The sequence below is a fragment of the Vanellus vanellus genome, assembly GCF_965231255.1.
Source record: "Vanellus vanellus genome assembly, chromosome: 14".
Classification (NCBI taxonomy): Eukaryota; Metazoa; Chordata; class Aves; order Charadriiformes; family Charadriidae; genus Vanellus; species Vanellus vanellus.
This window is the reverse complement of record NC_138919.1, coordinates 16,235,570-16,262,795: the sequence shown is the minus strand read 5'-3', so window position 1 is coordinate 16,262,795 and position 27,226 is coordinate 16,235,570. Positions and strand designations below refer to the sequence as shown.

At 40.4% G+C, this 27,226-nt stretch overlaps 1 protein-coding gene across 1 annotated transcript in view; it reads left to right on the top strand.

The window, feature by feature from the left end:
• The window catches only part of SDK1 (sidekick cell adhesion molecule 1), a gene marked incomplete at its 3' end in the record, with an annotated part of 423,737 nt that overhangs the window by 127,788 nt on the left and 268,723 nt on the right, over window positions 1–27,226 (top strand). Inside the window, exons 3-4 of the mRNA XM_082490690.1 lie at window positions 2,335–2,441; window positions 6,326–6,473. Coding sequence (XP_082346816.1) covers window positions 2,335–2,441; window positions 6,326–6,473 — 255 coding nt within the window. The remainder of the gene's footprint in view (window positions 1–2,334; window positions 2,442–6,325; window positions 6,474–27,226) is intronic.

Sequence of the window (27,226 nt, the reverse complement as noted above, 5' to 3'; positions counted from 1 at the left end):
CAAAATTATGACCTCCCACTGTAAAAAATTGTATTAAGCTTTGATATAAATTCATTCCATGGAAGAAAGTCTCATTTTGAATTTAGAAAGCACTATTTGTATCCCTTCTTGCCTATCAGAAAATACGTCGAATGCTGAAAGCATAGCACGAAAAGCAGTATTTTGACCATTAGGTCAATAGAAAAGAATATTTAAAAAAAATAATCGGGCATATCGGGTGCGTAAACGCTGTTTAGAATTGTAAACACAGAACTAGAAATTCCATTAATATAGATTTACTTCTTGCCCAGGTTTGTAGTTTTCATGTTAGTCTCAAATAATGTAAACCTATGTTCTATCCTCTTTATTTACCTTTGTTATTTAATTCTTCTAATTTTGCTTTCCTTACCTGCCCATAGTTGCCCAGTAGGTCCGCTGAGAAGCCAGCTGCTGGGTAGGTTTGGGCAGTGCTGGGATTTCCAAAGTAGATGGGATTTTCGCTGTAAACTTTTACAAGGTCTTCTTCTCTTTAGGCAACGTATTAAGAATGTTTCCTGCTGAAACATTAATAAGTCAGAAAAGAAACCCAAAGTAGGACACTTCTGATCTAATGGGTTTGTTTTGTCCTAGTGGCAGCAAAACGAACTCTGCATTACTGTCCTGGTACAGATGAATACCAAAGAAAGAAGCCTTTCATTTTGGCTCTATTTCATAGACAAGCAGAGGAATAAATGTTAGCCAAGTGCAATACTAAATCTTTATGGGAGGAAGAACAGCTTGTTCAGCTATAAACTATTTGGTAAAATGAACTGTAAAAATGAATTGTCAATATTTATTTGTCAGAATCTTTAATTTTTTTTTTTTCTTTATAATGATATTTTGCAACAATCATCTGCCTGGCAGAGAAGGAAATTATTCTGTAAGGAACTAGGGAAGCCTTATGTCCTATTGATTTCTATCTTATGCCTTGTATTTGCACCTATTTTCTCACTCTATTTCCTATGGCGTACTCATCAGGCAAGAGGCAACACGGCTAATTCAGAGCTATGTACTCACTGGCCAGCAAGTATTTGTGTGCTGAGTGTTGGCTTTGCTGTGACTCCCAAACAGAGCACCGTTTTGAGTCTTCCTTATCTTCCCAGTACAAATTGTCGTAATCCCTGGAGAAAATTTGCCGGTTACTCCAGAGGAGGTCGGGAAGAGTCGGCTTAGGCACACAGGCGGGCAGACAACACCGTTGCCTGCAACTCGTATCCTTAGGAAGCCGGCGTCTCCTGGGAATCACAGTAGATTGCTAAAATTTATCCATGGTGTTGGGCTCTGTTTTAATTCACTGTTTTAGGTTGCCTGACCTATTTGCTGTAGTGTATTTGGTTGTAATTATAATGCAGTGATTATAGTCTTCATTTATCGCTTAAACTAGGTTTCTTCTACCTCCTTTGTTTTTATGCTGTCTGATCCTGTTCAGATATTAAGCTCTGGATGTGGGTGTGTACAGTATGTGTGAGTATGAGAAGAGATGCTTTCTTTAGTGGAATTAAATTCTGAAGATTAAAATTCAGCAGTATTATTTTTCCTTATCTTTTTGTTAAGACTTTCATTAATCCTACCATAATATCTCCAGAAGGTGACCGGGGGAATATGCGCTTTGATTAATGTTTGTTTAATGCGGGATTATCTATAGTATTCATGTGTTTTATTCACATTAAAACTGTGCCTATCAGCTCATTTTCATGTTGAGCAATCAGATATAGTTGAATGAGGAAGGTGAGCGTTAGTGGACGAAGTGACTTTTTAAATATATTGAAGGACATAACAAATACAAGCCACAGTGCGCAGCGTCTTTTCCAGTATTCTTACAGTGGTCACACAGTGTACAGACACAGAGTTACAGTGGTCACACGGTGTAGGGAACATCTCTTTCTCGTTGGAGAGCGTTGATATTTCTTGCAAGTCTTCCTAATGCCTACATTTAGATTGTAGTCTTCTTGTGCCACCTCTGAACAAAATACCAGGCTTATTTGCCTTATGAATGAGGGTAGATAAAAATAAGGAAAACCTTTAAGTCTGTATTTCAAGAGCATTTGTGGAGAACTAATTAGTATTTATCAAATGTATATCTTAAGACTGAAAGATATTTTATGCATTTCAAGTGGTTTTTTTCTCCTATACAATACAGAGAACATTGTAGCCAAAGACCAGAGATTACCTGAGAATGCTGCTTGCAAGAAAAAATATGATAAGCGTTTGAGACAATGTGTAAAGTATTAGAGGAGGAATAAGAAGTGCCACCTGAAGTAGCATTGATGTGCCTTTAGGAAGAAGTGGACTGTAATTCTGCATTTCGTTTTGTAGGTACGTCATCCCAGCTTTGCAGAGGACTGATGCTGGCTTCTATCAGTGCGTCGTACGGAACAGGATGGGGGCGTTGCTGCAAAGAAGATCTGAAGTCCAAGTGGCATGTATGTATGAATGGAAGTTATTCTGTGATTCATTAGCTAATCGATTCTTTCTGGGGGTAAAAAACCAACATACCAATAACATTTGCTAGTCTGAAAAGTGATCAGATATCATATTTATTAAATTTTAAAATTATTGCGTCACAAGAAGTTTCCCACACTCGTTATCTTCTGGGAAACAGTTCAAAGCGGTGCAACATTAGTCTTTAGAGTAAGCCTTGAGCCGTTCAAAGCCATCAAGCCAAGATCATTTGGAGATAGCTGTAGCATGAGAAAACTATTATACCTTTCCCTGAATACGCAGGGATTAAGAAAGGCCATATAGCACAAAATAAACTATCAATCAAAACAAAACAAAACAAAACAAGCCCAGAGGAGAGCAGAGGGTATCTGAAAGAAAACCCTACGGTGGAGATAGCGCCGTGAAGATTTCAGATCATAATTCTTTCTTTTTTCCCAGTTAACATATAGAAAATATAATCCAAATAACTTGTTTGGAAATAATCATAAAATTAGGCCTTATTCTTTTTTCAAAGTAAAATCATTAAAAAAAAAAAAGACAGATTTGTATACTGCGTGTAAGCAATCCGATACATGGATCAAATTTCTCTTCCTGAGGGTCAATAACTGGAAACTCAGTTGTAGTAAATGTCACTTGATAAGTGGAATTTAGATACATTGTATTATTTATTAGAAACCCAATTCCAAGGAACTGATTCGAGTTAATCACTATGTCATGAGGGAAGTTACATGGGATTTCCTGTGTTTTTAAAATAAAACCAGTTGCAAACGACACCATGTAAGTTTTGGTATCATGTTCACTTTACTGTATTACAGTAAATCATGTTACTACATCTGTACTGTCAGTGGCATCAGTCATTTGATGTTTGATCTCTCAGTGGTGGTGTTTCAGAGATGCTGGGAACTAACGTAGAAATCCACCGCTGCTAAAAGGGGTTTTTCCTTCCCTGCCTTCTACCAGCACTTACGCTCCTGCCGTTTGCTCCTCCTGGTGATCCTGTGCTCACTCCGATGTGTCTCAGGCCCTTGCGAGTACTGCTGTTCTTCTGTTTCAGTGAATTATATCAGGTCACAGAGGATCTGGTGAAAGCCACGGGGAGGGCAACTGATGGGGTGGGGGACCTCCACCAACAAGCTCAGCAGGGGAAGATGGAGCAGGGGAAGGTGAGGGGGAGATGCTGCTTCTTTGGCAGCAGCGAGCCACTAGATTAGCCTAGATGCCTCTGGAGCGGCATCTACCGGTGTGGTGTCAGGGGACAAAGGCTTTGGGAGCAGCACCAGAGACACGTACCCATTTTCTCCTCCATCCCACTAATCGTTCCCCGTCTTGTGCTGCGATGCAGCGCGCTATCCCTTTAGGCGCAGCAGGAAAACTTGTTTGTGCAGCTGTGGACTGGGAAACTTCTCCAACGTTAAAACAACAAAAAAAAGCAACAATTATTTTGTAGGGTTTGTTAAAATAGTTCTTTCCGCCGCGTCTGCTTCCCTGCGCAGCTGCACAGGCAGTGGCAGTGGCACAATGGAGGGAGCAATTCCCGAGGAGGTGCTTGTGGGAATGATGGTGAAGAGGCGGCACAGGAATACTTTACCTTGATGCTGCTGCTGCTAAAGAATTTTGTCTCCTGAAAAGACAGTTTTATTCCCCTCTGAATGAGCAAAAGATTTGCAGTGAAGTGTTTTGAGTCTCCAGGCTTTTTTGTGTGTGCGTTTTGTTGTTCTGGAGAGAGAAAGCAGTGTAATTGTTTAATTTCCGTTGGTTTTAATTTTTTTTCCCCATTTAATTTGTAGTTCTGCATTGCTGAATAAGGGTAGAAAGCTCTCCCTTAAGACTTCTCTGTCTGAATTCAGCAGTCTATTTATTTATTTATTTTCGCTGATAAAGGTATCAAGACAAAGCAAAGCAGTTCTTGTATGACTTGGGAGACCTTTGGTCTCGAACCTATGGTGACCTATTTGGCTTCTATAGTGAAAACTCCCAGTCAGACTTGCACTGTATTCCCACAGATTAAAGTGTTCTACAATTTTTAAATATCCTCTTTCTCCTCTGCCCAGGGTAGGTATTGATACCCTGTGATTGTTTTCTGTATTTTAATGGTTTTGATCTAAATTAATTGATTTAAGCTGTATGGACATAATGAAGTGCGTGATATTTTGCCATATTTTACTTTTTGACTATTCTTGAAAATGTATCAGAAAGCAGCAATCCAAGGGGTTACTAAAGTCACCTTATCCAGACATTAAGGGTTACAGGGAACTGTACGTTGGATGTTTAACTCGGAAGGGGTCAGGGGAAATGAATTGGTTTTGCCACTGGGTAGAGGATGCTTCCCAATGCGCTTAAATTTAGGATCTCTAGTGAGAAACTGAAAGGCACAATTATAATGTGAATTGAGAAAGATCTGAGGTATTTTCCACATCTGAGATCTCTGAAGTAGCAGGGAACTGGTTAAATAATTTAAAAAACGTTCTCAACACATGCTAACGTATTATTTAACTTAATGGGAACAGATATTTGTGAGAAAACTGCTGAGTAAATCTTAATTACAGAATGGGCTTAAAAACTCTTGGATTGCGAAGGCTAAAATAATCATATGACAGCGAAGTTAATTAGATCCACCTACGCAGTTTGAAACTTCTTTCAAGTAGATGATCTGATTACAGTTGTAAGAAATATGGAGCAACAGAGGAAGTACAATGCTGATTATGTCTGAATAAATAACTTGAAAATCACAAAGATGATTAAAGCTTCTTTAAAATACCATGTGCTTTTAATTTCTGCTCTTGTTCTGTCTCTTCTCATCTCCTGCCATCCACAGACCTGATAGTAGTCTTCTGTGTTTCAATGTCCTTTGCATCCCTCTCTACAGCAGAGAACTTGTGAAGAACCCTGTGGTCCTTAAAAAAACACGGGGGGGGGAAATCAGTGGCAGAAGCCAGAAGAGTTCTGTGTGTGTCAGTTTCTTGGTTTAAAGCAAATTAAAATGCACAGAAGTTCTTTGTAGGGTGAATAAGTAGGAGCCTATAGCCCTGTTTATTTTAATGGTAGGAATGTGACACAAAAGGCAAAAGAAAAACAAGAAGAAAATGTTCACTGAAATTGTTACAAGGATTCCATAGATACATAAACTTTTCTATGAAATAAAACCTTCAGAGCCAGAGGTTCTGCAACTGTAGTTTTCTTTTTTCCATTAAAATCTTTGTTAAGAGCTGCTCTTTAATACTACTGATGCTTTTGGAAATGTCAGAGATCCAGATGCGCTGCTGCAACGGTAGTACGGTGCCAGGAGAGCTAACAGCTACCAGCAGGACTCCAGCCTTGTTATTCTGATCTCCGTTTGCCTTGCTTGCGTAGCCCTGACTGTGCATCGGTTTGACTACAAGTGATACAGCTGCTTGTCTATTTGTGTAGCTGTGCATAAAAGGATTAACAAAATTGGTGACAAAAAATTGATAAAATTATATACACCATTTGCATTCCTTTGCGTTGCACGGCAATTTCTTTTATATTGTGCAAGGATTTATTTAAAAAAAAAAAAAAAAAAGAAAAACAAGAAAACAAACCTCAATTAAAATGTCACTTTCCGTTAAAAACAGCCTCAGTTATTGCAAAGGAACAGTGAGGCCATGCAGTACTGCCGACTGATGCACTTCTTGTGTGCACCAGCAGCACTTGGCTTTGCCTTATGCCTTACTGCTCATATAAATCTGTATTAATCAACACTGTCTCGTGCTCTGTAGTGTCATATTGACTAATTATAGCAACGCCAATGCCTATTGTAAAACACAGTTACTTCTCTGTCCACTGAAAACAAATGGGAAGAGAGACAAGAACTTCCAGGACTCTCAGTATAATTTTTTCTTTGCAGACATGGGAAATTTCATGGACACAAACCAGAGAAAAACAGTGACTCAAGGACAAGCTGCAGTTCTAAACTTCCTACACATACTCAGCTATCCGAGACCACAAGTGACATGGTTTAGAGACGGGCACAAGATTATACCAAGCAGCAGAATGTAAGTCACTTCAAAGCTCAGAATACCCCCACCCTAAAGTATGATTAATTACATTTGATAACGCAACTTACATTTTAAGTACACTAATTAAGGTTTAAAGAGAATAAAGTAGCTTTGTTCATACTAAGTTTGAGATAAATGACTATTTTAAGAACATCTCTGAACTTCCTAAGCAGTTTGACAAAATAATTCATGTGCTTTTAATGGTCCTGGTGCAGCATGAGGGAGTAGATACACACTTCCTTCACTCTATTCGTTTTCATGATACATTTTGGAAAAGTAAATGCTCATCTCTCAATTACGTTTACTTGAGTGGACTAACTTAATGAATACTGAGATTCTTCTTTTTTAATATATGGGCCTGATTTTTGTTTACATGCAGTTATGCTCAATACTATTTTCCCCGTGATAAAATTCTAAATATTGCTTTTTTTTCCTTACCTTTTTAACCTACAATGACAGTTTTATTTCTTTTTGACTAATTACCTGCTCACCCACTAATGGCACAGTATTTGCACTTTGACTAGATATTATCCCGAGGTGCACTCGTTTATCCTTTCCTGAAACAGTTATGAAGCCATCCTGTGTTTTTACCTGCACAGTTTTATTTAGAGACTGAAGGGGTTAGCTGTAACATTAAAAAATGGTGATAAAATCTTTTTTTACTTGCCTAATTTATTATGAAACTGTTGAAATGCCAAGAGTGTTGGTGGTTATTTTTATCTGTGTATTATATTTTCATGTGTTCAAAGGGATAGATGTGCTAGCAACTGATGGTAATGGGATATTGCTAAGTTCCAGAAGGGGTGCTGAGTCTTTAAAGTTTATATTAGAAAGGGAAAGCTCTTCTTGGATTTTAATTTTATTAATCTGTACGGTATATTTTACTGCTGCTTATGTGCATTTTTTAAACCTGAAAGTTAGTAATACAGGCTCTTTGAAACTGTTGAAATTAGTATTGCAAGGATGTGAAGCAACCATGTAATAATTTATGAATAATTTAATAGCAATTTGATGGGAAACAAGCTGGAAGATGAAACAATGGGTTTCTGGGCAATCTCTTGAAGAGAGTTAAGTGACAAATCCTGAGTTATTAACCATTAAGAATCTACTTCCTCCACTCCTGCCACATTACAAATTTTCTTCTGTCAACGTTGAGAATACACAAATCAAAAATGTGCAGATGGTGCAAAAGCCTTGTTATGCAGGTACCGGACAGTGTCTTGGGAACTGCTACTGGGATCAGAACAGAGTGACCCAAGCAAGCATGTGCTGTCTGAAAATGAGATTTGTGTGACTTCTCTTACAGTTTGGGAAAATTGCAAGTGTATTCGTTAATATCAAATCCTAATTTTCATATGCTGTGCTCCAGTCTTCCTCCCACCCTGTTGGGAATGTTAGGGTAAAATCACTTGTAATTCACAGCTCTGTGGTGATGCTTACAGACGGGAAAACTGTAGGACTCTCTTCTCTAATAGGGGTCAAATATACCTAAAGGTTTCAACATACATTTTATTTCCCTGGTCAGAAATTTTGTCTGAAAGGAATTTGAGGACATGTGTCTGGCCTGTGTAGGTATTTCTGAAAACTCTCGCGGTAGAAGTATCCATGCCGAAAGCGTGCACCTCCGTGGAAGTTTGATACAGACTGAATAGTAAGCCCGGTAAGTTCAGGAAGCGACAGATTTATGGTACACGTACCTATCATCAGTGCACTCTATGCGCAAAAGATCTGCTTCTCCCTCAAAGTATTGGAAAAACCGTACAGCATCCACTCTCATAATGCTGGCTGTGAAATGCTGGAAGCAAATATGGCAGCCCTAAAAACATAGCAAACCTGAGACAAGGAGAGGATGCGTATAAAACTGTAAAAATATCTTATGGGAACTCTTTTTCTTATCTGTGGAGCGATTTGTGCATTTAACATCATGTTTTCTATACACAGAGGTGCATCAATTTAACTGATCGGTTTAGCAGCTGATCCAGTTAGACTGATCCATCAATCTGACCGGATCACCTGCTAAACCGATCAGTTAAATTGATACAACCACCTTGTGTGGATGCTCTTGAAACTGATTAAAAGTACCTTATATTGCTAAATCAATATAAAGCTTTTTTAATCCTCTTAAACAAGCTTAAAATGATTTGGCCACATCAATCAGCGACCCTGTCAGCTGTAATAATGATCTCTGAGTGTGACATCGCTGCAGCGTATGCAGACTGAGGAAATAAGCAGTGCTAAAAATGAGGACGGTAGCGGTGGTTATGGTACCCAATGATTTCTCACCAGTGCCCGTTGAATACAGACGAAGTTGGCGTTGCCCAATATTTTGTCTGTAGCAATTTTTAAGAAAGCAATTCTTTTAAATAGTTGGTCAAGTTAACTCTGATTCATGCAAAAGCCTTAATATACACGTACTTAACACTGCACCATTTTTATGCCATAATAATGAACCTGATGCCTAAACCACGACAACAGGGCTACTGTCACCACGAGAATGAATTCGTTTTACTGATGTGGAAACAGAGAGTGTGCTGAGTTGTCTTTATGTGAGAAACATGAAAGATCAAAAGGAAGGAGTAGTTCTGAGAAAAACTAATTCTTAAGATGTTTCAAGGGATGTCATTTAATTGGCTCTGCAGTAGGGTTTACCTAGCAAGTTTATGGTATAGTAAATGCTGGTGTCTTTCTCTTTCAGTGTTTACTGGTATTTAGGACATTCCTGGGGAGGGCTTCTGCCAGCTATTCAGCATTCTAATGGTAGTGTATTTCTAGGGAGCCAAGATAACAGAATTGCTGATTGTCAAAAATTTCTGGTATCACTAAATGTATTATGTAAAAGATGATACTTTATGATATGTCAGATAAGACTCTTATTTGTTCATTGTGTTTTCTAATGATTATTTATACACGTTAACACAGTTGCCAGTTGTAACAGATCATAGAATCATAGAATAGTTTGAGTTGGAAATGACCATTAAAGGCCATCTGGTCCACCCCCCCTGCCCTGAGCAGGGACATCTTCAACTAGCCCAGGTTGCTCAGAGCCCTGTCCAACCTGACCTGGAATGTTTCCAGGGATGGGGCATCAGCCACCTCTTTGGGCAACCTGGGCCAGAGTTTCACCACCCTCATTGTAAAAACCTTCTTCCTTATATCTAGTCTAAGTCTCCCCTCTTTTAGTTTAAAACCATTCCTCCTCCCCCTATGGCTCCCCTCCCTCATCCAGAGTCCCTCCCCAGCTCTCCTGGAACCCCTTTAGGCACTGGAAGGGGATCTGAGGTCTCCCCGGAGCCTTCTCTTCTCCAGGCTGAACCCCCCCAACTCTCCCAGCCCATCCTCCCAGCAGAGGGGCTCCAGCCCTCCCAGCATCTTCGTGGCTTCCTCTGGACCCGCTCCATGTCCTTCTTACGTTGGGGGCTCCAGAGCTGGAGGCAGCACTGCAGGGGGGTCTCACCAGAATGGATATTCCTGAATTCTGATAAGCGGGTGTAACAAATCTGTAATTTCCTCTTTCTCATACTGATCATTAGGCTGAAAAAGGTCAGATTTTTAGGCTGAGGGAAAAAAAAAAAGAAAAAAAGATTCAGTGCATAGCTTAGGTGTAACCTTTTTTTTAGTCAGAATGGTAATCCTACACGCGAGTGTGCATGGCTGTGGTATAGTTTCTGCGAGAAAGTTTCTTTTGAGACAAAGGTAATTTTTTTCCAAACTGCTTATTCTTTTTAATTTAACCGGTAGTGTAACTCATGGTGGAATTTTGCAGGAAATAACTATGTATTAATTCCCATTTTAGTGGTGTTGGTGCCATCATATTTTGTTAAAGCTCCCGGATAAAAACAAGAGTAGCATGACAAGTTCCTCCTAAGTGAGTGGGCATGTAAAGTCAACAAATCCCTGTATAATATATGAATGTGCAGCAAATGGCCTGCTCATGGCGTTGTTGTTATAGTTTATGACTTAAGGCAACTAACAAATCTGCAGTAGAGCTAGTGCACCATCATGATGGTGTGTATTTAAAAATTTAAGTCTTAAAATTTTCTCCCCCCTGCTTAGTACAGTGTGCATTTATATTCCTTTCGGATTTTGTGCATTGTCTGTCACCAAAGCCTCAGCTTGGTATTTTAAAGGCGTGTTTCTAGAGCATCAGAAGGACGCTGTGTACATGCTAGAAAAGTATCAAGTGAAGAATTAGAGAGAAGACCAAAAAGATCGACAGCAGGAGAAAATGAGTAAGGAGAGGAAATGGGGCTTAGGATGTTTTTTATTATTATTATCTTGCATGAAAATTTCCCCAGAAGTTTTAGAAAAGACTTCACGTTACACCTAGACAGATTAATGTTTTCCAAATAGACCAGGAGGCTAACGTGGAATTCCAACTGCACTATTATCCAGGTCTTGACTGATGGGACGATTTCGCCTCTTTCTCCTCACATCTTACAGAAAACAATAGCCTCTCTAAAGGTAACTGCATCAAAAGAAATTGCTACTCGGAGTTGTCAAGACTCCAGCTTGCCTTGCCTGGCTGTACTTCATCAGGCCTAAACGCAGAGTGCGTTTAACGTTGTTTACAGGAGGCAGGTCGGGTAGCTTGGAGAGGCACAAAGGGCAGTGGCACTGTCAAGGTCTACAACTGCCTTTCAGTTGCGGCATTGAGGAATTAAATTCTTACCGCTCTTAGAGGGTTTTTTTACCTTTTTCGAAGTGAAGGACTTTTTTACTGGAAAGGTTCACTCTAACCATCAATTCGTTTATTGTTGGTTTCTTCTTTAAGAAGAAAACTTCTATTATGAAGACTATTACTGTCTTCATTAACTTTCTTACAGTGAAACTATTTTTTCCCCTAGTAAGCTGCAGTTAGATGAATATCAACTCACGTCTTTTGTTAGTGGAATTATGTCTTACACAAAACAGGAAAGTTCATTTTTGGCATATAAAGGCACTTCTGGGTGTCCCTTTCAGCTGGGTGAACATTTTGTCACTTAGTTAACTGTTAATGAACCAAAACGCTTTCAAATGCACTTCATCCCACTAGACAGGGAAGATGAATCGCATTGCCTTTAGGTATACATGAGTTTAATATCTATTTTTTGCAGTAAGAACAATTCATTATGCATTTGAATGTGTGTGGTCATTGCTGACTCTGACAGGGACTAAGTGTGCTGAGAGATCGTGGAATGAAAACATGTTAGGCACAAGCAACTGTCAAATATGACTTGCTGTGGTTTTAAACACTCGTAATACCTTGCAAATAAGCAAAGCTGGTGCAGATTTACTAGCCATTTGTTAAGGTAACATTTTAGATAAATTAATGATAGTCTCAACAAAAAGGAGCTGTAGCTGAATAGGCTTTAAAAGACGAGAAAAAATAAACCATCTGGGAATATTACATCAGATTTGGGGCTGATATCAGCATTAGATTAGGTTTTGCCTTGATGCTAGCAGCTCCCTTAATGTGCCATGTGTACATTTTTCACTTTAAAACAAACACCACTTCATTTTATATGAGCAGTTCCAGTGACAGCAATGCATTTCTCTACAAATACTGGCCTGTCAGACAACTTACGTTAGTTGCACATAATTACTTTTCACATACACCGGCTAATACTTTAATTAAAATTGTGATGATTAGCATTAGTGAACAATAAATTCAGACTGTCAACTCTGCAGTGTATTAGCTGAGCAATACTTTAAAAAAAAAAGTTTGCAGATCTCTTAAGTCTGCTGACTTTATAAAGTGCTGTGACACCTCTCAGCAGGAAGAGAGGTGACAAAAAACCTATAAGCTGTTTTTATCTGTATAAAAAAAAAATCTGTATATACTTTTTACAGGCTCCACTTTAATTTTCAAGTCAGTACCTGACAAAGAAGAATATTTTGTAGACTTAAATTATTTCCTTAAACTGAAATTCGTTAGTACCCTGTTATTCATTTATTTAACCAAACTTCTCCATTGAGTAATTTCAATTTGAAGGAACAGGCAGCACTGGGAATCATCTTACGTGAAATTTTACTGTTATCCCCAAGGCCCATATGCATGTGAAAGACTGTAGGGAGATCTCCCATCATCTCTTCAAGTACTCAGTTTGAGTAGTCCTGGATGCTGTCAGTGGACTGTTTTGAGTGTTATTGTCTACTGTGTTCAGCAGAGGAGAACGTTAACACCTCAGGGTAAGCAAATCCCAGGATTATTTTCTAAAGCTGTTTGACTTGTCTAGATTCAACCTCGCTGTTTTTCTCTCTGCTCGTCATTTGTTTGTCACAGGTCTTAAACATATGTTTCAAAAATTAATTTATTCAGACCTTCTTAACTTTTCAGGTGAAATCTCGTGTGCTGGTTAGATGAAGGGAGGGGAAGACTGAGTCATATTTGGGGACCACGTATGTGCTGAATGCAGGGTGTGTAGGAGCACCACAGCCCATCACAGGGTGGAAGAGGGGCAGGAGAAAAAAATTGCTGCCAAAGCCCATGCCTTTTAGCAAGGCTCATTTGGAAGTGGATTCCTCCCAAGGGAGACACTCCGATGGATGAGATGCGAGGCACATTTTGAGATTTGACCAATATGTTTCATTACAAATTTGGACCACAAACCACAGAGCGTTTTTTTAATATCTGTTTTTTTTTTCTAAGCGAAGGGAAGTTGCTGCCATTATGCTAGCACTGTAAAATCCATATTCTGTGGTAGAAAAAGAGTGGATGCTTGGAACTAATATTGTGTTTTAATGGGCCTCAGCTGCTTACAATATCTTTCAGCACAATCTTCAAGAGCTGTAAATTTCAATAAAGCTTTAAAGATCACTGTCTAAGAGGAAAATCTGACTGTTGGATATTGTTTTTCCTAAGATGATCCTAATTAAAGAACAAAATCATTCTATGTGCCGCTACATTTAATAATCATAGATTTGGAATTTGTAAAACAAAGGGAATGGAAGTGTCGCTAGAAGGAAACCTTTTTGCTCTAAGTAAGATTTAGTTATCACAGCTTGCGGTAGAAATTGATTTATGAGTTTGTTGCTTTCTGGGGACAAATGTACTTTGAGAGGGGAAAATATGGACTACAAAAAAGTGTTAGTAGCGTTACTCTTTGAAAGTGAACTTACACTATTTTTTAGAAATCGTATCCAATTTAGAGGTGGGCAAATATGATGACTCCTTGTCGTTGTGCCTTGGGGCTCACTTCTTGCATCTGCTGCATTTCCTAATCAGAACTAATTATGATATTAGGGACAAATCATGAATATAATCCTTTAACAACTAATGTGCTTTTGTGGAAAAACCTTTTTCAGTCCATCTTTGAACTACTCTATCTACAAATGGAAATATTTTAATATGCAGCCAAGATAAGGCTATTTAAAAGTGTTGCAGTCATTCTTAAGAGCAAATATGCAAAAGAGAACTATTGCTTTATGCTTAGAAAGTGGCAGTTGTTCACAAATCCCTGGGAACAATTTATCTGCTACGACCCCTCGCATATCTCTATTTTTATGGAAATAGATACAAAATGCCCGTGACTTATCAAATATAGCAGAAGGTAATGTCTTATGTTTACCAATTAAGTTTTATTAATCAAAACTGACTGAAGTAAAATGTATCTGTCAGTACTTCTGGCTGTATACTACAAAGGATTACTAATTTTCTTTCTATGCTGAAAGGGACAAATGCTGCCTTTTGTCATGATTCTAGTGGATTTTTAGATGATGTGCAAAGGTGGTGTTGTGGTTTGGGCCGAACCGGCCACTGGGCGACTGACAGATGCTCCCCCCGACCTCTCTTCAAAGAGAGAGGCAGAGGAGGGACAGAGACTTACGAGTTTAGAAGGAACTAAATTACTTTAATGAAATATGAATAATAAAACAAAAAGGAAATAATGAAATATATACAAAACTGTACCAAGCTCCCAGGATGACAATCACGTCAGTGGTGGCACTGGGGAAGTCCCAGACTGGACTGGATTCCGGGTCTGGATTCAGGATCGGGATCACATGCAGAGGAACAGACGGAGTCCTCCTCGGACGCGGCCACTGAAGAGAGAGCGCTGCCCCTTTGATCCCTCAGCGTTTATACTGAGCCTGCGGCAGATGGGATGGAATCCCCCGTTGGTCAGTTTGGGGTCACCTGTCCTGTCCGCTCCTCCCGCAGGTGGGACCCCTCTACGCTTTTCTGCTGCCGACCCTCCAACGGGGCAAGGAACCAAGTTCGCTGGCCGTGGGTGTCAGAGCCACGAGGATGAGCCCGAGCCTCTCTGCATCCCGTGCCTGGGCATCAATTACAGCTAATCAGGTCTTACCGCTCTGAGAGCGAACAGCGTCTGCACAATATGCTGCTAATCCCAGAAAGTTCAGTTAGTTAAAAGAGGCTTAGCTGCAAAGTAAAATGGTAAAACTGAAAATGGGTTGTTTTACCTCAAACCAGGACAGGTGTTAAGACACATAAGTTTGTAATTTTATAGTACAGATTTACGTAGAATAATTTTCAAGGCCTATCACTTTGTCAGATTTAGTTTCATATTGAAAACTGTTGTGTGATTCAGGAAGAAAAAAACCCAGAGAACTTTACACTCTGGGGATGCATTGTGGCTTTTGTGGTTGATTTGCATCAAGTCTACTTCGTTAACAGTATTCAACTTGAATTTAAAGAATTTGGTACATGGAAGCAAATGTGAAGCAGACCTTACGTTAATTAATGCTGCAGAGAAAGGAAGAAGCTGGCAGCCTGCCTACGGCTTATCTCTGATCCTTAGTTGTGAGTGGAATCTTTAGCTGGTTTGTGTTTGGCCTTCATCTAACCGATTCCAAATGAATTTAAATAAATTGTGAATGTGCTGTCTGAGGTTTCATGGGTCTATCATCTGGTCCGTACGAGAGGGGTGATTTTTGGCTCTGGCGAAACTCTGTAAAGACATCTTGCAATTAGAAGTGAGAAAAAAACAGTCAAACTCTGCCAATATTCATATGAAATCTATTTGTCTGCTGCATGTTAGCACTACCTTTTATTTCTTAATATATGCCTGTGGCTGGTTTTGGTTGGTTTACGCGTCAGGACCAATTCTAGACATAGACAAACAAGGCATCTGTTTATTGGGGTGACCACAGTTGTCGCTGGCTTGCTCAGATTTATTCTCTTTGCTTTCCCTCTTAACTCCTGTCACTAGAGTGGGGAAAGCGTAGAATAGATCAGCCTACTTACCATCGTAGCAGTGGCACGGGGAGGGGATATGAAAGGGAAATGCTGGAGGAGGTCGATGCCTCTCCTCCCCTTCCACCTGACTGGTTCGTGCTGTCAGCACAGAAATGAAGAAAACCACAGTTGGGTCAAGACAGGTGCGCGTGTGAAGACCGTGGATACAGGGAGAGAGGTGGATTGTGTTGTTCAACCCCAATGGCGGAAAGAAAAGACAGTGAGAGGAACTTAGAAGATGGCTTGGCTTGGGGAAATGGTTGCAAATCCTAGGAGGAGGAGAAGGTGGGAAGACTGTGGGCTGGAGGCGGTCCAGCTTTCACTCACGTGGCAGCGGGTGTCCCAGTGTCCTGAGAGCCTGGTCTATGCTTGTGCCACCCTCTTATTGGGAAGCCCCATAGGAACAAAAGCCAGCCTCCCCGAAAGGTCAGAGAAGCCCCCACACCTGTTCCGTGAGCTGCCTCACTCTTCCCTAATTTCTTCCCCCAAAATCTTACTGACCCTCTCAATCCAAACTCCCACCACAACCCCCCATATTGCCACTGATCCCTCCCGGAGGTGTCCCCTCTGCACCTACCTTCCAGTCACTGGAAAACTGAACATTGCCAACATTTTGTCTGTGTAGTGGCTTATCTGTAGGATCAGAACCTAATGTGTAATTGACAAATAAATTCATAGCTCAAAAAGCAGAAGTAGTATCTAGCAATTTCTAGCTTACGTGTTCCTGGCTACTTGAATTCTCAAAATAGAGGTATAAAGGAGACCTTACTTAGCAAAAGCACTTGAAAGCCTTGGAGCTAAGATTTGTGCAATACCATTTTATGTGTTTTTCTGCAAAACTTCAAAGGCTATTCACTTTTTAAAATAGAGTTTTGCTAGATTTTGCTCAATGATTTTTCAAGAAACTGCATTTGCTGTTGTCATTCAGCAGCCGATACCATTTGCAAGAATTTTAACAACTCCGTTGCTGTCTGCCAGCTGCCATGTGTTCTTTCCCCACTCCCAGCATAATACCTCCTCACTGGAGAAGAAGAGTGCAATACTTTCATAATAATCACTAGTTTAAATCACTGATTATTTTAAAACATCAAATTTCATTTTTGGCAATCCATCATCTGTTTCCATGGGAACTGAAACCGGCCTTAGCAGCAACGAGAAACAGTTTATTGGGATACTTATAAATTTCAATGGCTGTTGTTAGACAGCTGCATTTTCTGTTTACCCAACAGATATTGCAGCAACAACCTCATAATGCACTTCTAAAATTCTATGTACATTTCATTTTAATTTATTTATATTTTTATTCGTATTTTTCACAAGTGAGCAGAAATGTTATGATCAAGGAGAGAGAAAATGTCAAGAATCTCCAATATATGCAGTCAATATTGGATGTTCCCATCAAGTGTCCTTACTATTATTTTAACTGGCACTGTGATAAACAAGAGCAGAAAAATGTCCTGCCTTGAGGGGGCAAAAGACAGGTGGAGGGTCCCACTTTTAAGGGTGTCAGGGACAGTGTTGTCCCTTGGTAATCTTGTGCCAGAGTTTCTGCTCTCCAGAGTCGTTTCCTCCAAACCTTTTGCCCCAGCACAACCATTTCCCCAAGTCTGCAGCTCATCTTCCTGCTCCTGAGCTCAAATTCTCCTAATTCTTGCTATTTCAGAGCTCTGTGAAACTTCTCTGTCTGTAATTCTTGCCTGCCAGCTATTGCTGTCATCCACAGCCAGCTTCTCAGGCTGGTCCCAGCTCAGACATAGCCCCTTCTCCTCGCCGCTCCGTGTAGACACCTCCTTACCTTTCCATTAATATCTGCCAGCAAAGCTGTTGCCTTATGCCCCCCAGACATTTTCCTCTTCTTTGCCCAAATCTTCTACCGAAGTTTCTTTACCCTCTCTGTCACCTTCTCCACGGGACCCCCGAACTCAGGGGTGCAGTACTGCTGCTCAGCTCCTGTCCAGATGTCGCTGCTGCTCTCTGGCCCCCTCCTCTGCTGCTGCCCCCCACCTCCTGTCCTCTCCTTGCTGAGTGTGGCCAGACGTGCCCATCCCGCTCCCTGCTGCTCCCCGCAGCGAAAGCGTCGGCTTTGACTCTGGAAGAGAAGCAGAATTGTGGATTGAACCTGCACTGCCCACGCAGCAGCACAGGCAGCGCTCTGCGAGGAAAAAAAGGAGGCAAAGCCAAGAAAAATGGTAGTCGTATAAACACCACCACTTATAAAACCCGTTTAGCAAATTAGTAAGTAGTAGTAGTAGTAGTGCGGATTTAAATATGCTGTTTTGCTGCAGATTTGTGTGGAGTATTTGAGTATCAAAGAGAATAATTGGGCGGCTAATTGAATGTAGTATTAATATGCACTTCTAGCCAGCTTTTTTTTTCTTTTCTTCCAACTGCTTCAGAATGAAACCCGTTACTTTTGGAGCTTTTCATTATTTTGGTTCAGAAGCGAGGCAGCCGTTTAAGACAAATCTCGAATCTTGAAAAGCTGTTCTGTAACGAGACCTTATACCAAACAAACAACCCTATCATCAGCTCCCGTCTTCTAACACTGTTTGTGTCATCACAGCTGGAAGTTGGCTTACACAGAAGTATTGGGGGGCAAAAGAGATCATACATCCTAATAAACGTGCTGGAACGAAACTGAGGACGATTTGTCTTGCAAAGTAAGAGGAGGGAGGAAATTGTTGGATGCTCCATCTCGTGCTGAGGCACAAGGGGAGAAACGCTGATTTCCCCCAGCTCTCAGATTCTCTCTAAAGAGTTTTCACTATCATGAAGCATCTCATGAAACTACTGTAGAAGCCAGTAAAAACATTCCCTAGCCCTGTTTGTCAGCCACTAATACACTGGATCTTACTTGGTCAAGTTTAGGTAAATTAACTGTCCTTTAGTAAAATGTCACAGTTCCTTGATTTGTTGGATGATCCCGAAACAAAAGTACTGCAGTGCTAATTCTGCTGCAAGTCTGGCTAGTCTTTCTCTCCTTGATTGTACCCTTCCTCGCAAACTGTTTCTGTCCCAAATCTGAAGTGGGTGGAGGTCAGTGGAAGTGCCTTGAAAATTCTGCCTCCTGTACCTAGTCTGTGCTTTCACAGGAGCGCATCTTAGATCGTGTGGTTCGCTGTTGCGATATTGACCACAAAACCAACTTTCTAAACTAAATATCTGCCCTCACATCTTTGTGTCGGCTTGTTTGTCAATATTTTATTCACATTTAGCGTCATTGTGAACAAGTCAAGCTGTGTTTTCCGAGAGGTGGATTTGTCTGCACGCGGACGCGTAGTTAAAACCGTGCTGTAACGAGGGGGGCGGCAAATAGCTGCTAAGCGATGGCCCGGGTGCGCAGCAGGAGAGCCGGAGCAGGGAATACTGTGCAACCACTTGGCTGGGTCCCAGATCTGCTCTTGACTGGACTCAACTACGGTTTCAACAGCATTATCTGAAGAGTAAATGAATTTATTTTTAAGAAACCTTTTAGCAGACGTAGTGAAAATACCTTGAAGGAATCTTGTAAATAGGCCTTTCTTGTATGTTGATGGTTTAAAAACTCCAGTAGAAGAAAAAGCTAATATGCCACTGATAGTTTAATAAAGACAGGGAGTTAGCGAGATCTTCTTGTTTCAGTGACGTAAAGAGAAGTGGCGCGTTAATATTTTAATGCGTGATCACTTCTAATCCATAGCTGTCAGTGTTCATGTCACTAAATAAGAAACTTTATGGTACTGAAGGTTCACTAATCAAGATTCATAAAGGTACAATTTCAGCTGTCATCCTCTTGTCTCTTTGGGAAGCCACTTTCATTCAGGAAACAATTCCAGAACGGAAAAAAATACCGAGCATGACGTGGAAAAACTCGTGGGTAAAATATACCTTGCGTTCTCTTATGAAACCTATAGATGTAATAGTAGATGAATAAAGACTCCGAATTCAATTCCTGATGTTTTTAATTATTTAAGCAAAATTATTTCATCGGTAGGAAAATTTCTGATTGAGGAACACCTTTTAGAGTTCTCCTTTTCTCGCTGGGAGATAGTAATAAATTATGGGGTCTCTGAGACTGCTGTCATCTACTCTGAAGGCCGCTGCACCCAACGGGATCTTCACTTAATCAGTTCTAATATATTCTGTACTGGTAGGTGTGAATTTCAGTCATTTCTATAGTAAAATGTGCATATTCATCAAATGCAGTACTTTGGGTTTTTTTTTTTTGATAGGTTTGTATTAGATAGCACAGACAGATTGTTTTACACCAAAAGCAAAGATGACACATTGTATTTGTTGCACTTTGTTTTCTATATAACGTGTGTAATATAAAGAGCACATGCGTGACATAAAATGGGCCAAGAGGATGACAGCAGATCTAAGCTACCCAGCTAGAGGCCACATGATTTGCTAATAGTTTAAATTTTTTAATTCCCTACTACTTCATTTATGCCTCTGGAATAACATAACAATAAACCTTTCCTTTGTATAACATCAAAGTACTTTCCAAAGGTTTGCATTTTTTACTCACATGCGGACCTTAAAAAAAAACAACTCCATTGGGTCTTTGCTCACATGCAAAAGTTGAATATCTTCTTTTATTAAACTGCAAAAGGGATTTACCAGAATTATGAAAAGGACTCTGAGCTTGTGCTTTATAAATGCTAATATAAAATCTAGTATTTTAATAAGGTTTTTTAATTTACATTTTTAAGTGTAGTGCATTGGGTGAGCTTTGAAGGTGCACCCTCTCACTTTGACATTTACTTTCTCTTCCAGCAGTTACTCCTTTAATATAGTCACACTTAATAAGCTCTTTGTACTTTAATCTTTTAACTGTTATGGATTATTTTACCCTGCGCTATGCTAGCTGTAAGTGGAGGGGAAGGTATTCCGGGCAGAGGTACGCAGAGGCTGGAGCATGTTTAGGTGGGGAAATAACAATCTTTAGAGCAGTGAAGTATTGCCTCCCCGGCCCGTGTTGTCACCCACGACAGGAGCCAGTGCTCCGGGGGGAGCAGAGTCGTGCGTCAGTGAAGGACGCAGGTCTTCCACGTCACTCTCACTTCTGTGGTATCATCAGTGGCGTTTTAACTTAAGTGAATGTGGTGAGAAGAGTCGGGGGCAATAGAACCGAAGAGAATAAAAATGGAGACCTTTCTAGAACAGCTCAAAACAGAACAAACCAGAAGAGAAGATTTAGTTGCCTACTAATTTATATCAGAATTGTTCTAATCCATTTTGGTACGTGAATGGCTTGTGTTATGCTTTCCAAAACCCCATAGTGTTTTACATTAGTTTATTCTTGTTTTTCCTTTCAGCCTTCCTGGTTCAATTGTCACGAGTAGATAAATACTGCTTTGTGCTTTGCAGTTTTGCCATATCACAATTTAATTATTCAACATCAGCCAACTATAGAAACATCAGGATTGTCCAGAACTAACTCTGCCAAACTCTGAATTGACCATTTATATGTAATGTTTATTTTTATCCTAGTCAAAATTGTAAACCCTCTCATTATTTTGCATCTTATTCTATGAGAATGCGGTTTTCTTAATACCAGCTTATTAGAGGTTTTGAAAGTTCTATTGTAGTACCGTTGTACTTCATCCACTGTAGTGGATGTAGTTCCCCTTCATCCACTCTTTTGTTGATACAACTTAGCAAAATTAATGAGGGTAAAGTATAAGTTCATTTCATTTTTTAATTATTGTGAAAACTCAGATTCTCAGGAAATGTTTGTGGTATTCTTGGGAGGCTTGGGCACTTCATGAGTCCTTGAATCATTTTGCTTACTGTACTGCAAGCATGATCCCTGCATAGTGTTTTAATGGAACAGTGCTAAACTGCGTACTTCTATTTAAGCATGTGATAAACTTACTGCATTTATTTGCATAAATATTGATAAGATCTGATCTCTGTTTGAAGATTTGGAAAACATACTTTAGTTAAGCATTGTTTAATTGAATAAATAGTTTTTGCAAGATAACCTCATTCCTACATGCAACAGTTCTTTGGAAAAGTTGCTAAGCAGTAAAGCAAAGCAACACAGTTGGATTCTAAAGGCATTTATGACACAATCACTTGACTGTACTCTTAATGGTACATTGTATATTTAGAGAGTATTTTACATTTTCACAAATCTCTCAATTTCCCTTCAAGGGTCCAACATAAAAATAATTGTATTTCAAATATCAACAGCTTCAAACTGAGATTAGATTTATACTTCCATAAAATTCAGGCCAATGCTCCTACATTAAGAAGTTTTATTTCTGTAATGACTTCTGTGTAGAGTGGTCATAGATTTGAGGCACTGGGACCACATATCTGTGTTTTCTAGGTAACATTTCTAACTAAATGTTGTAATGAGCAAACTATTTTCCTACTCAGAATACTGAGCAGGAGTGAACTGTATCACTGGGAATCTCTACTTTAATTTCCTTTTATTGTCATGCAGACATTTGCCCATTAGGTAGCGTTGTTAATAGTGAAGATAATAGCGGGTGCCTTAAATAAGGACAAAAAATATCATAATGCCATTACAGATATCTATTTGCATATACTCGTATAGAATTGTCAAATATATTTGGTCAAATCTGTACAGGATACAGAAACAGAAGTAATCCAGAGAATGACAAGGAAAACGTCCTAATATTTTTAGAATATGGAAAGACAGTTGTGCCCTGTCTTGTACTTTGTGCCTCTCAGTTATCTTCCTGGCAACTGGAACAGAATTTGCAGCCATTTGTAATGGCATTAGCAAAGCTTTATTGAGCACAGTATTTGAATCATGAAACACATAAGGGAAATGTCTGGGGTTTGGTTTGTTTGTTTGTTTTTTTTTTTACCATTATTTGTATCAGTGATATGTTCAGTAGATTTACATAAATGTTTATTTGTGTGTTTGCACTCAAGCTTTGGAATATTGCAGCTCCTGGAAGATTTTCAAATCAAATGCTCTAGGTGCAGGTAACCACCTCTTTTTCCTGTGGTTCGTTCTATGTTACTGTTAACGCTTATCTTTATGAAAGCTAAAATAATGGTAAAGATAATGAAATCTCATGCTTCAGGGCATATGCTAATACTTACAAGTCTACTTCAGGTTTCGTGACGTTAATTAGTTAAGATGCATACAGCATTTAGAACACAATTATAAAGTTATGCCAAGAACTGCTACAGACTGATCATCTGTGGAACTCAAGAGTTAATTTCTGATGTGTACACTGTACAAATTAAGAGCAACATTAGTTTTTTTAATCATTGGTATTTGTTGCTGACAGATCATTTGTCCCAGAAGAGTAACATATGCTATATTTAGTAGGTTTAAAAAACATATAATCCTGGTTAGTTTGCTCATCATGGCACAACTTAAAGTACCAGCCTGGCTATAGAATCATAGCATTGTCTAGGTGGGAAGGGACCTTGAAGATCAGTGAGTCCAACCATCAACCTGAGACTGCCAAAACCAGCACGGAACCATGTCCCTCAGCACCACATCTGCCCATCTTTTAAACACCTCCAGGGATGGCGACTCCACCGCTGCTCTGGGCAGCCTGTTCCAACCCTTTCCAACCTTTCCAACCTTTCCAACACAAGCTTGACAACCCTTTCGGTGAAGAACTTTTCCCTAGTATCCTATGTAAACCTCCCCTGGCACAACTTGAGGCCATTTCCTCTTGTCCTGTCCCTTGTTCCTTGGGAGCAGAGACCAACCCCCCCTCGCTACCCCCTCCTGTCAGGGCGCTGTAGAGAGCGAGAAGGTCTCCCCTCAGCCTCCTCTTCTCCAGGCTGAACACCCCCAGGGCCCTCAGCCGCTCCTCATCAGACGTGTGCTCCAGACCCCTCACAGCTCCGTTGCCCTTCTCTGGACACGCTCCAGTGCCTCAATGTGTCTTGTGAGGGGCCCAAAACTGAACACAGCACTCGAAGTGGGGCCTCACCAGTGCCGAGTACAGGGGGCCGATCACTTCCCTAGTCCTGCTGGCCACACTGTTCCGACACAGGCCAGGATGCTGTTGGCCTTCTTGGCCACCTGGGCACACTGCTGGCTCGTATTCAGCCGGCTGTTGACCAAGATCCCCAGGTCCCTTTCTGCTGGGCAGCTTTCCATCCACTCTGCCCCAATCCTGTAGCACTGCATGGGGTTGGTGTGACCCATGTTCAGGACCCGGCACTTGGCCTTGTTGAACCTCACACCACTGGCCGCGTCCCATCGATGTGGCCTGTCCAGATCCCTCTGCAGAACCATCCTACCCTCAAGCAGATCAACACTCCCACCCAACTTGCTGTCATCTGCAAACTTACTGAGGGTGCACTTGATCCCCTCGTCCAGGTTGTTGATAAAGATATTAAACGGAACCGGCCCCAGTACTGAGCCCTGGGGGACACCACTTGTGACTGGCCACCAACTGGACATAACTCCTTTCACCACCAACCTTTGGGCCCAGCCGTCCAGCCAGTCTTTTACCCAGCGAAGAGTGCACCCATCCAAGCCATGAGTAGCCAGTTTCTCCAGGAGAATGGTGTGGGAAATGCTGTTGAAGGCTTTACTAAAGTCCAGGTAGATAACATCCACAGCCTTTCCCTCATCCACTAAACGAGTCACCTTGTCATACAAGGAAATCAGGCCCTTCACTGGTCTTTGTTGCAAGGGCGTGCTTATATCCGTCAAGAGATCAAAAGTGGTTTAAGATGTATGCTGCAAATTTTCTAGAGCCTGGGAAAGAAGATTTATATTTGGAAGATGAGAAGTGAAGCTGGAATATATACATGGAGTAAAGAAGTGGGTGTTCACAGGCAAGGTTTGGAATAGTTATGGCAGATTGGTGGTAGGAAGTCAAAACCAACCGGTTTTCCCTCTCTGCTCATTCAACGGAAAAAGGTTATTCTCAATACACAGTAAATAAAGACAGGACAAGAAAAAATGCACTGAAAAGCTTGTTCAGGGGTAGTAACCTTTACTGAAATTGGAGGAAGGGTGGACTGTTTTAACTGGTCGTTCTAGTTTTTCCTCCTCAGAAGGTGCAGATAACTTAGCTTTGTAAATCAATCTGTATGGATTTGCACTTGAAAAAACACATTCCTATGAAATTTGCACACCATATTATTTTTAATTAGTAAATAGTTCAGAATTAGATTTGCAATTGCAAATTGGCATTAAGTTTAAGTATGTTGAAACAAGCCTTTCTCTATGAAGCTTATTTTCACTGAGACTGAAACGGTTGATACTTGCATTGCATGTTGTGTTTGTTTGTTTTATTATTTTTCCTGGAACTGTGTTTGCTGTCATTTGCAAACAAGAGAGATCAGTCTGTTATTTACTGAGGCTGAGTGAAAACACAGCATATTATCCAGTCAGAAGACGCACTACACAGAGTAGGCAGATCAGGAAAATGTATTTCAGTGCCAGCTTCATTAAGTCGATAATCATCTCAATATATTCCCTTACAACTTCAACAATTAGTAGCCATAGTTTTCTTTTCGTGATTATCTTTAATCAATGGTACAAAAAAAATCCCTGAGAAAAATTCCACGGTAATTGGAAGCTTCCAGAAAAACGTTCTTACGTGTGGAGCGTTGAAGCAGTAAGAGTCACAGGACCAAAATTTGCTCTTCAGTTCTGGATTCAAAAGGGTGGAATTCATCACAGGTGATATAACAGCAGCTCACCTCTGAGGAAACACGCCTGAATTTCTGTCATAAACCATATGTTTATTCAAAACATATTCTTGTTTCCAGGAACCTCAACAGTAGGACGTGGCCACATGCAGAGTAACAATGGCTGCGGTGGCCCAATTAGACCGGTGTCAGAGTTTGGTATTCTGTGAGTGTGCTTACCTCCCCTGGCAAGGCCATGGAGAATCGCTTCTGTTCTTGAAAAGCAGTTAGCGTGCTATTAACTTTGCTCACACGCTAACTTTTATGCTGGGGTTTCGTTTCTAGCGTCTGCCATTTTAGTTTCTGAAGGCGTTTTCTGTGAAACTTCTTCCGAATTTTCAATAATGGATTAAAAAAAAAAATCAATAAATTTGTTTACAGAATTTAGGAATAAATAACGCCATAGCAAAGTCACCATGGAAGAACCCCCCCCCCGTGAAGTCCCCCTGAAATGGAAGATAGTGGTAAAAACCTGCAGCTGGCCCTCACCTCTACCCGTCTCCGGCACGGCTCCTCCAGATGTGCGTGGCCACGGCCGTTCCCTTGTCTCCCTCGGCCTGCGGGCGCGGGCCGCAGTGGCTCTGGCAGCCTTAGTGGCTGGCTGGACTGGGTAGACCACTTGTTCAAACGGTGTCCTCCGCTGTAGGAAAATCTTGGCCTGGGCTTCAGGAATTTAAATCGCTGAAAGGGCCAGAAAGGAAGGGAACAGGCAGTGCCAACGTCGCAGTGCGATCACTCGCACCTCAGTGTCAGTTATCCTGATAAACTGGTTGGATGTTACTTTATATACTTTCCTTTTTTTCTTTCTTTCTTTCTTTCTTTCTTTCTTTCTTTCTTTCTTTCTTTCTTTCTTTCTTTCTTTCTTTCTTTCTTTCTTTCTTTGTCTTTTTGTTCCTTTCAGGAACTGTTTCCCATAGTGCTCATGAATCTCAGTTAGAGATCACTTGGTGTTCAGAGAAGCGTTTTTGCCCCGAGTCTACAATATGAAATCTGGACTGCCCGGGACATCTTTCACGATGTTCATAGACTGAGTAGAGGCCACAGTCAGTGTTTAAGGCAAACGGCCTCTTACCCCACACGCTGTAGAAAGCTCTGAAGGCAGCTAATACTTCCCTGAGGATCAACTCCCCTCCTCAAAAGCAGTCTGAATTTTGGCCTTGGATGCCTTTATCATGTATGAAGAAAAGAGAAAAGAAATGCTGAACAATATTATTATGTGAGTGGATTGAATATTGAATATCTTTTGAAACTTAATGGAAAAATACCCTGTGAAAAGGTCCTTTTTTTCAAAGAAGAACTTTGTTTTATATGCTGTTTTCAAAAAATTATTGACAAACGTACTTTTGGCTAACATGTTTCAGTCTAACGTATTTGCAGTTTCATTCTGAACACAGACAATGATCTCTGATGGCATTACTTGAGAAGAGAATACTGTGTACCAGATCATTGACAGTGGAGATGAGACAGGCTAAGAAATATTCTTGGAAGTGCTACTGGCTGCTGTGGCATCCAAAATATGGTGTGCTAAAGCCAGTTCTGTATCTCATGGGGAAGACTCCCGGTGTTGTCATTGCAATATGTCAGACATCTCCTCTTGTTTTGAGGACTCTGGATACTTGGAATGGTAACTGATAAGGGCATTCGTTTCAGAAGCAAAATTCAACAGTCCAAAACTTACTATTCACTTTGTTCCTGTTTAGAGATGAGGAAGAACCTCCTATTTCCTTTTATTTATCATAGAGGGTCTCATAGTTGAAGACAAAAAAAATATGAAGGGTGTCTAATAGTTGTACGTACGCATTAGGCTGATTTGAATAGAGTAGATGAATTCTTGATATTAGTCTTCACTGTAGATTGAAGCTCCATGAACATCTTTTATTCATTCTAGATAGTTATTCAAGGTATATTATTATTTTCAGCTGACTTTTACCAATTTTAA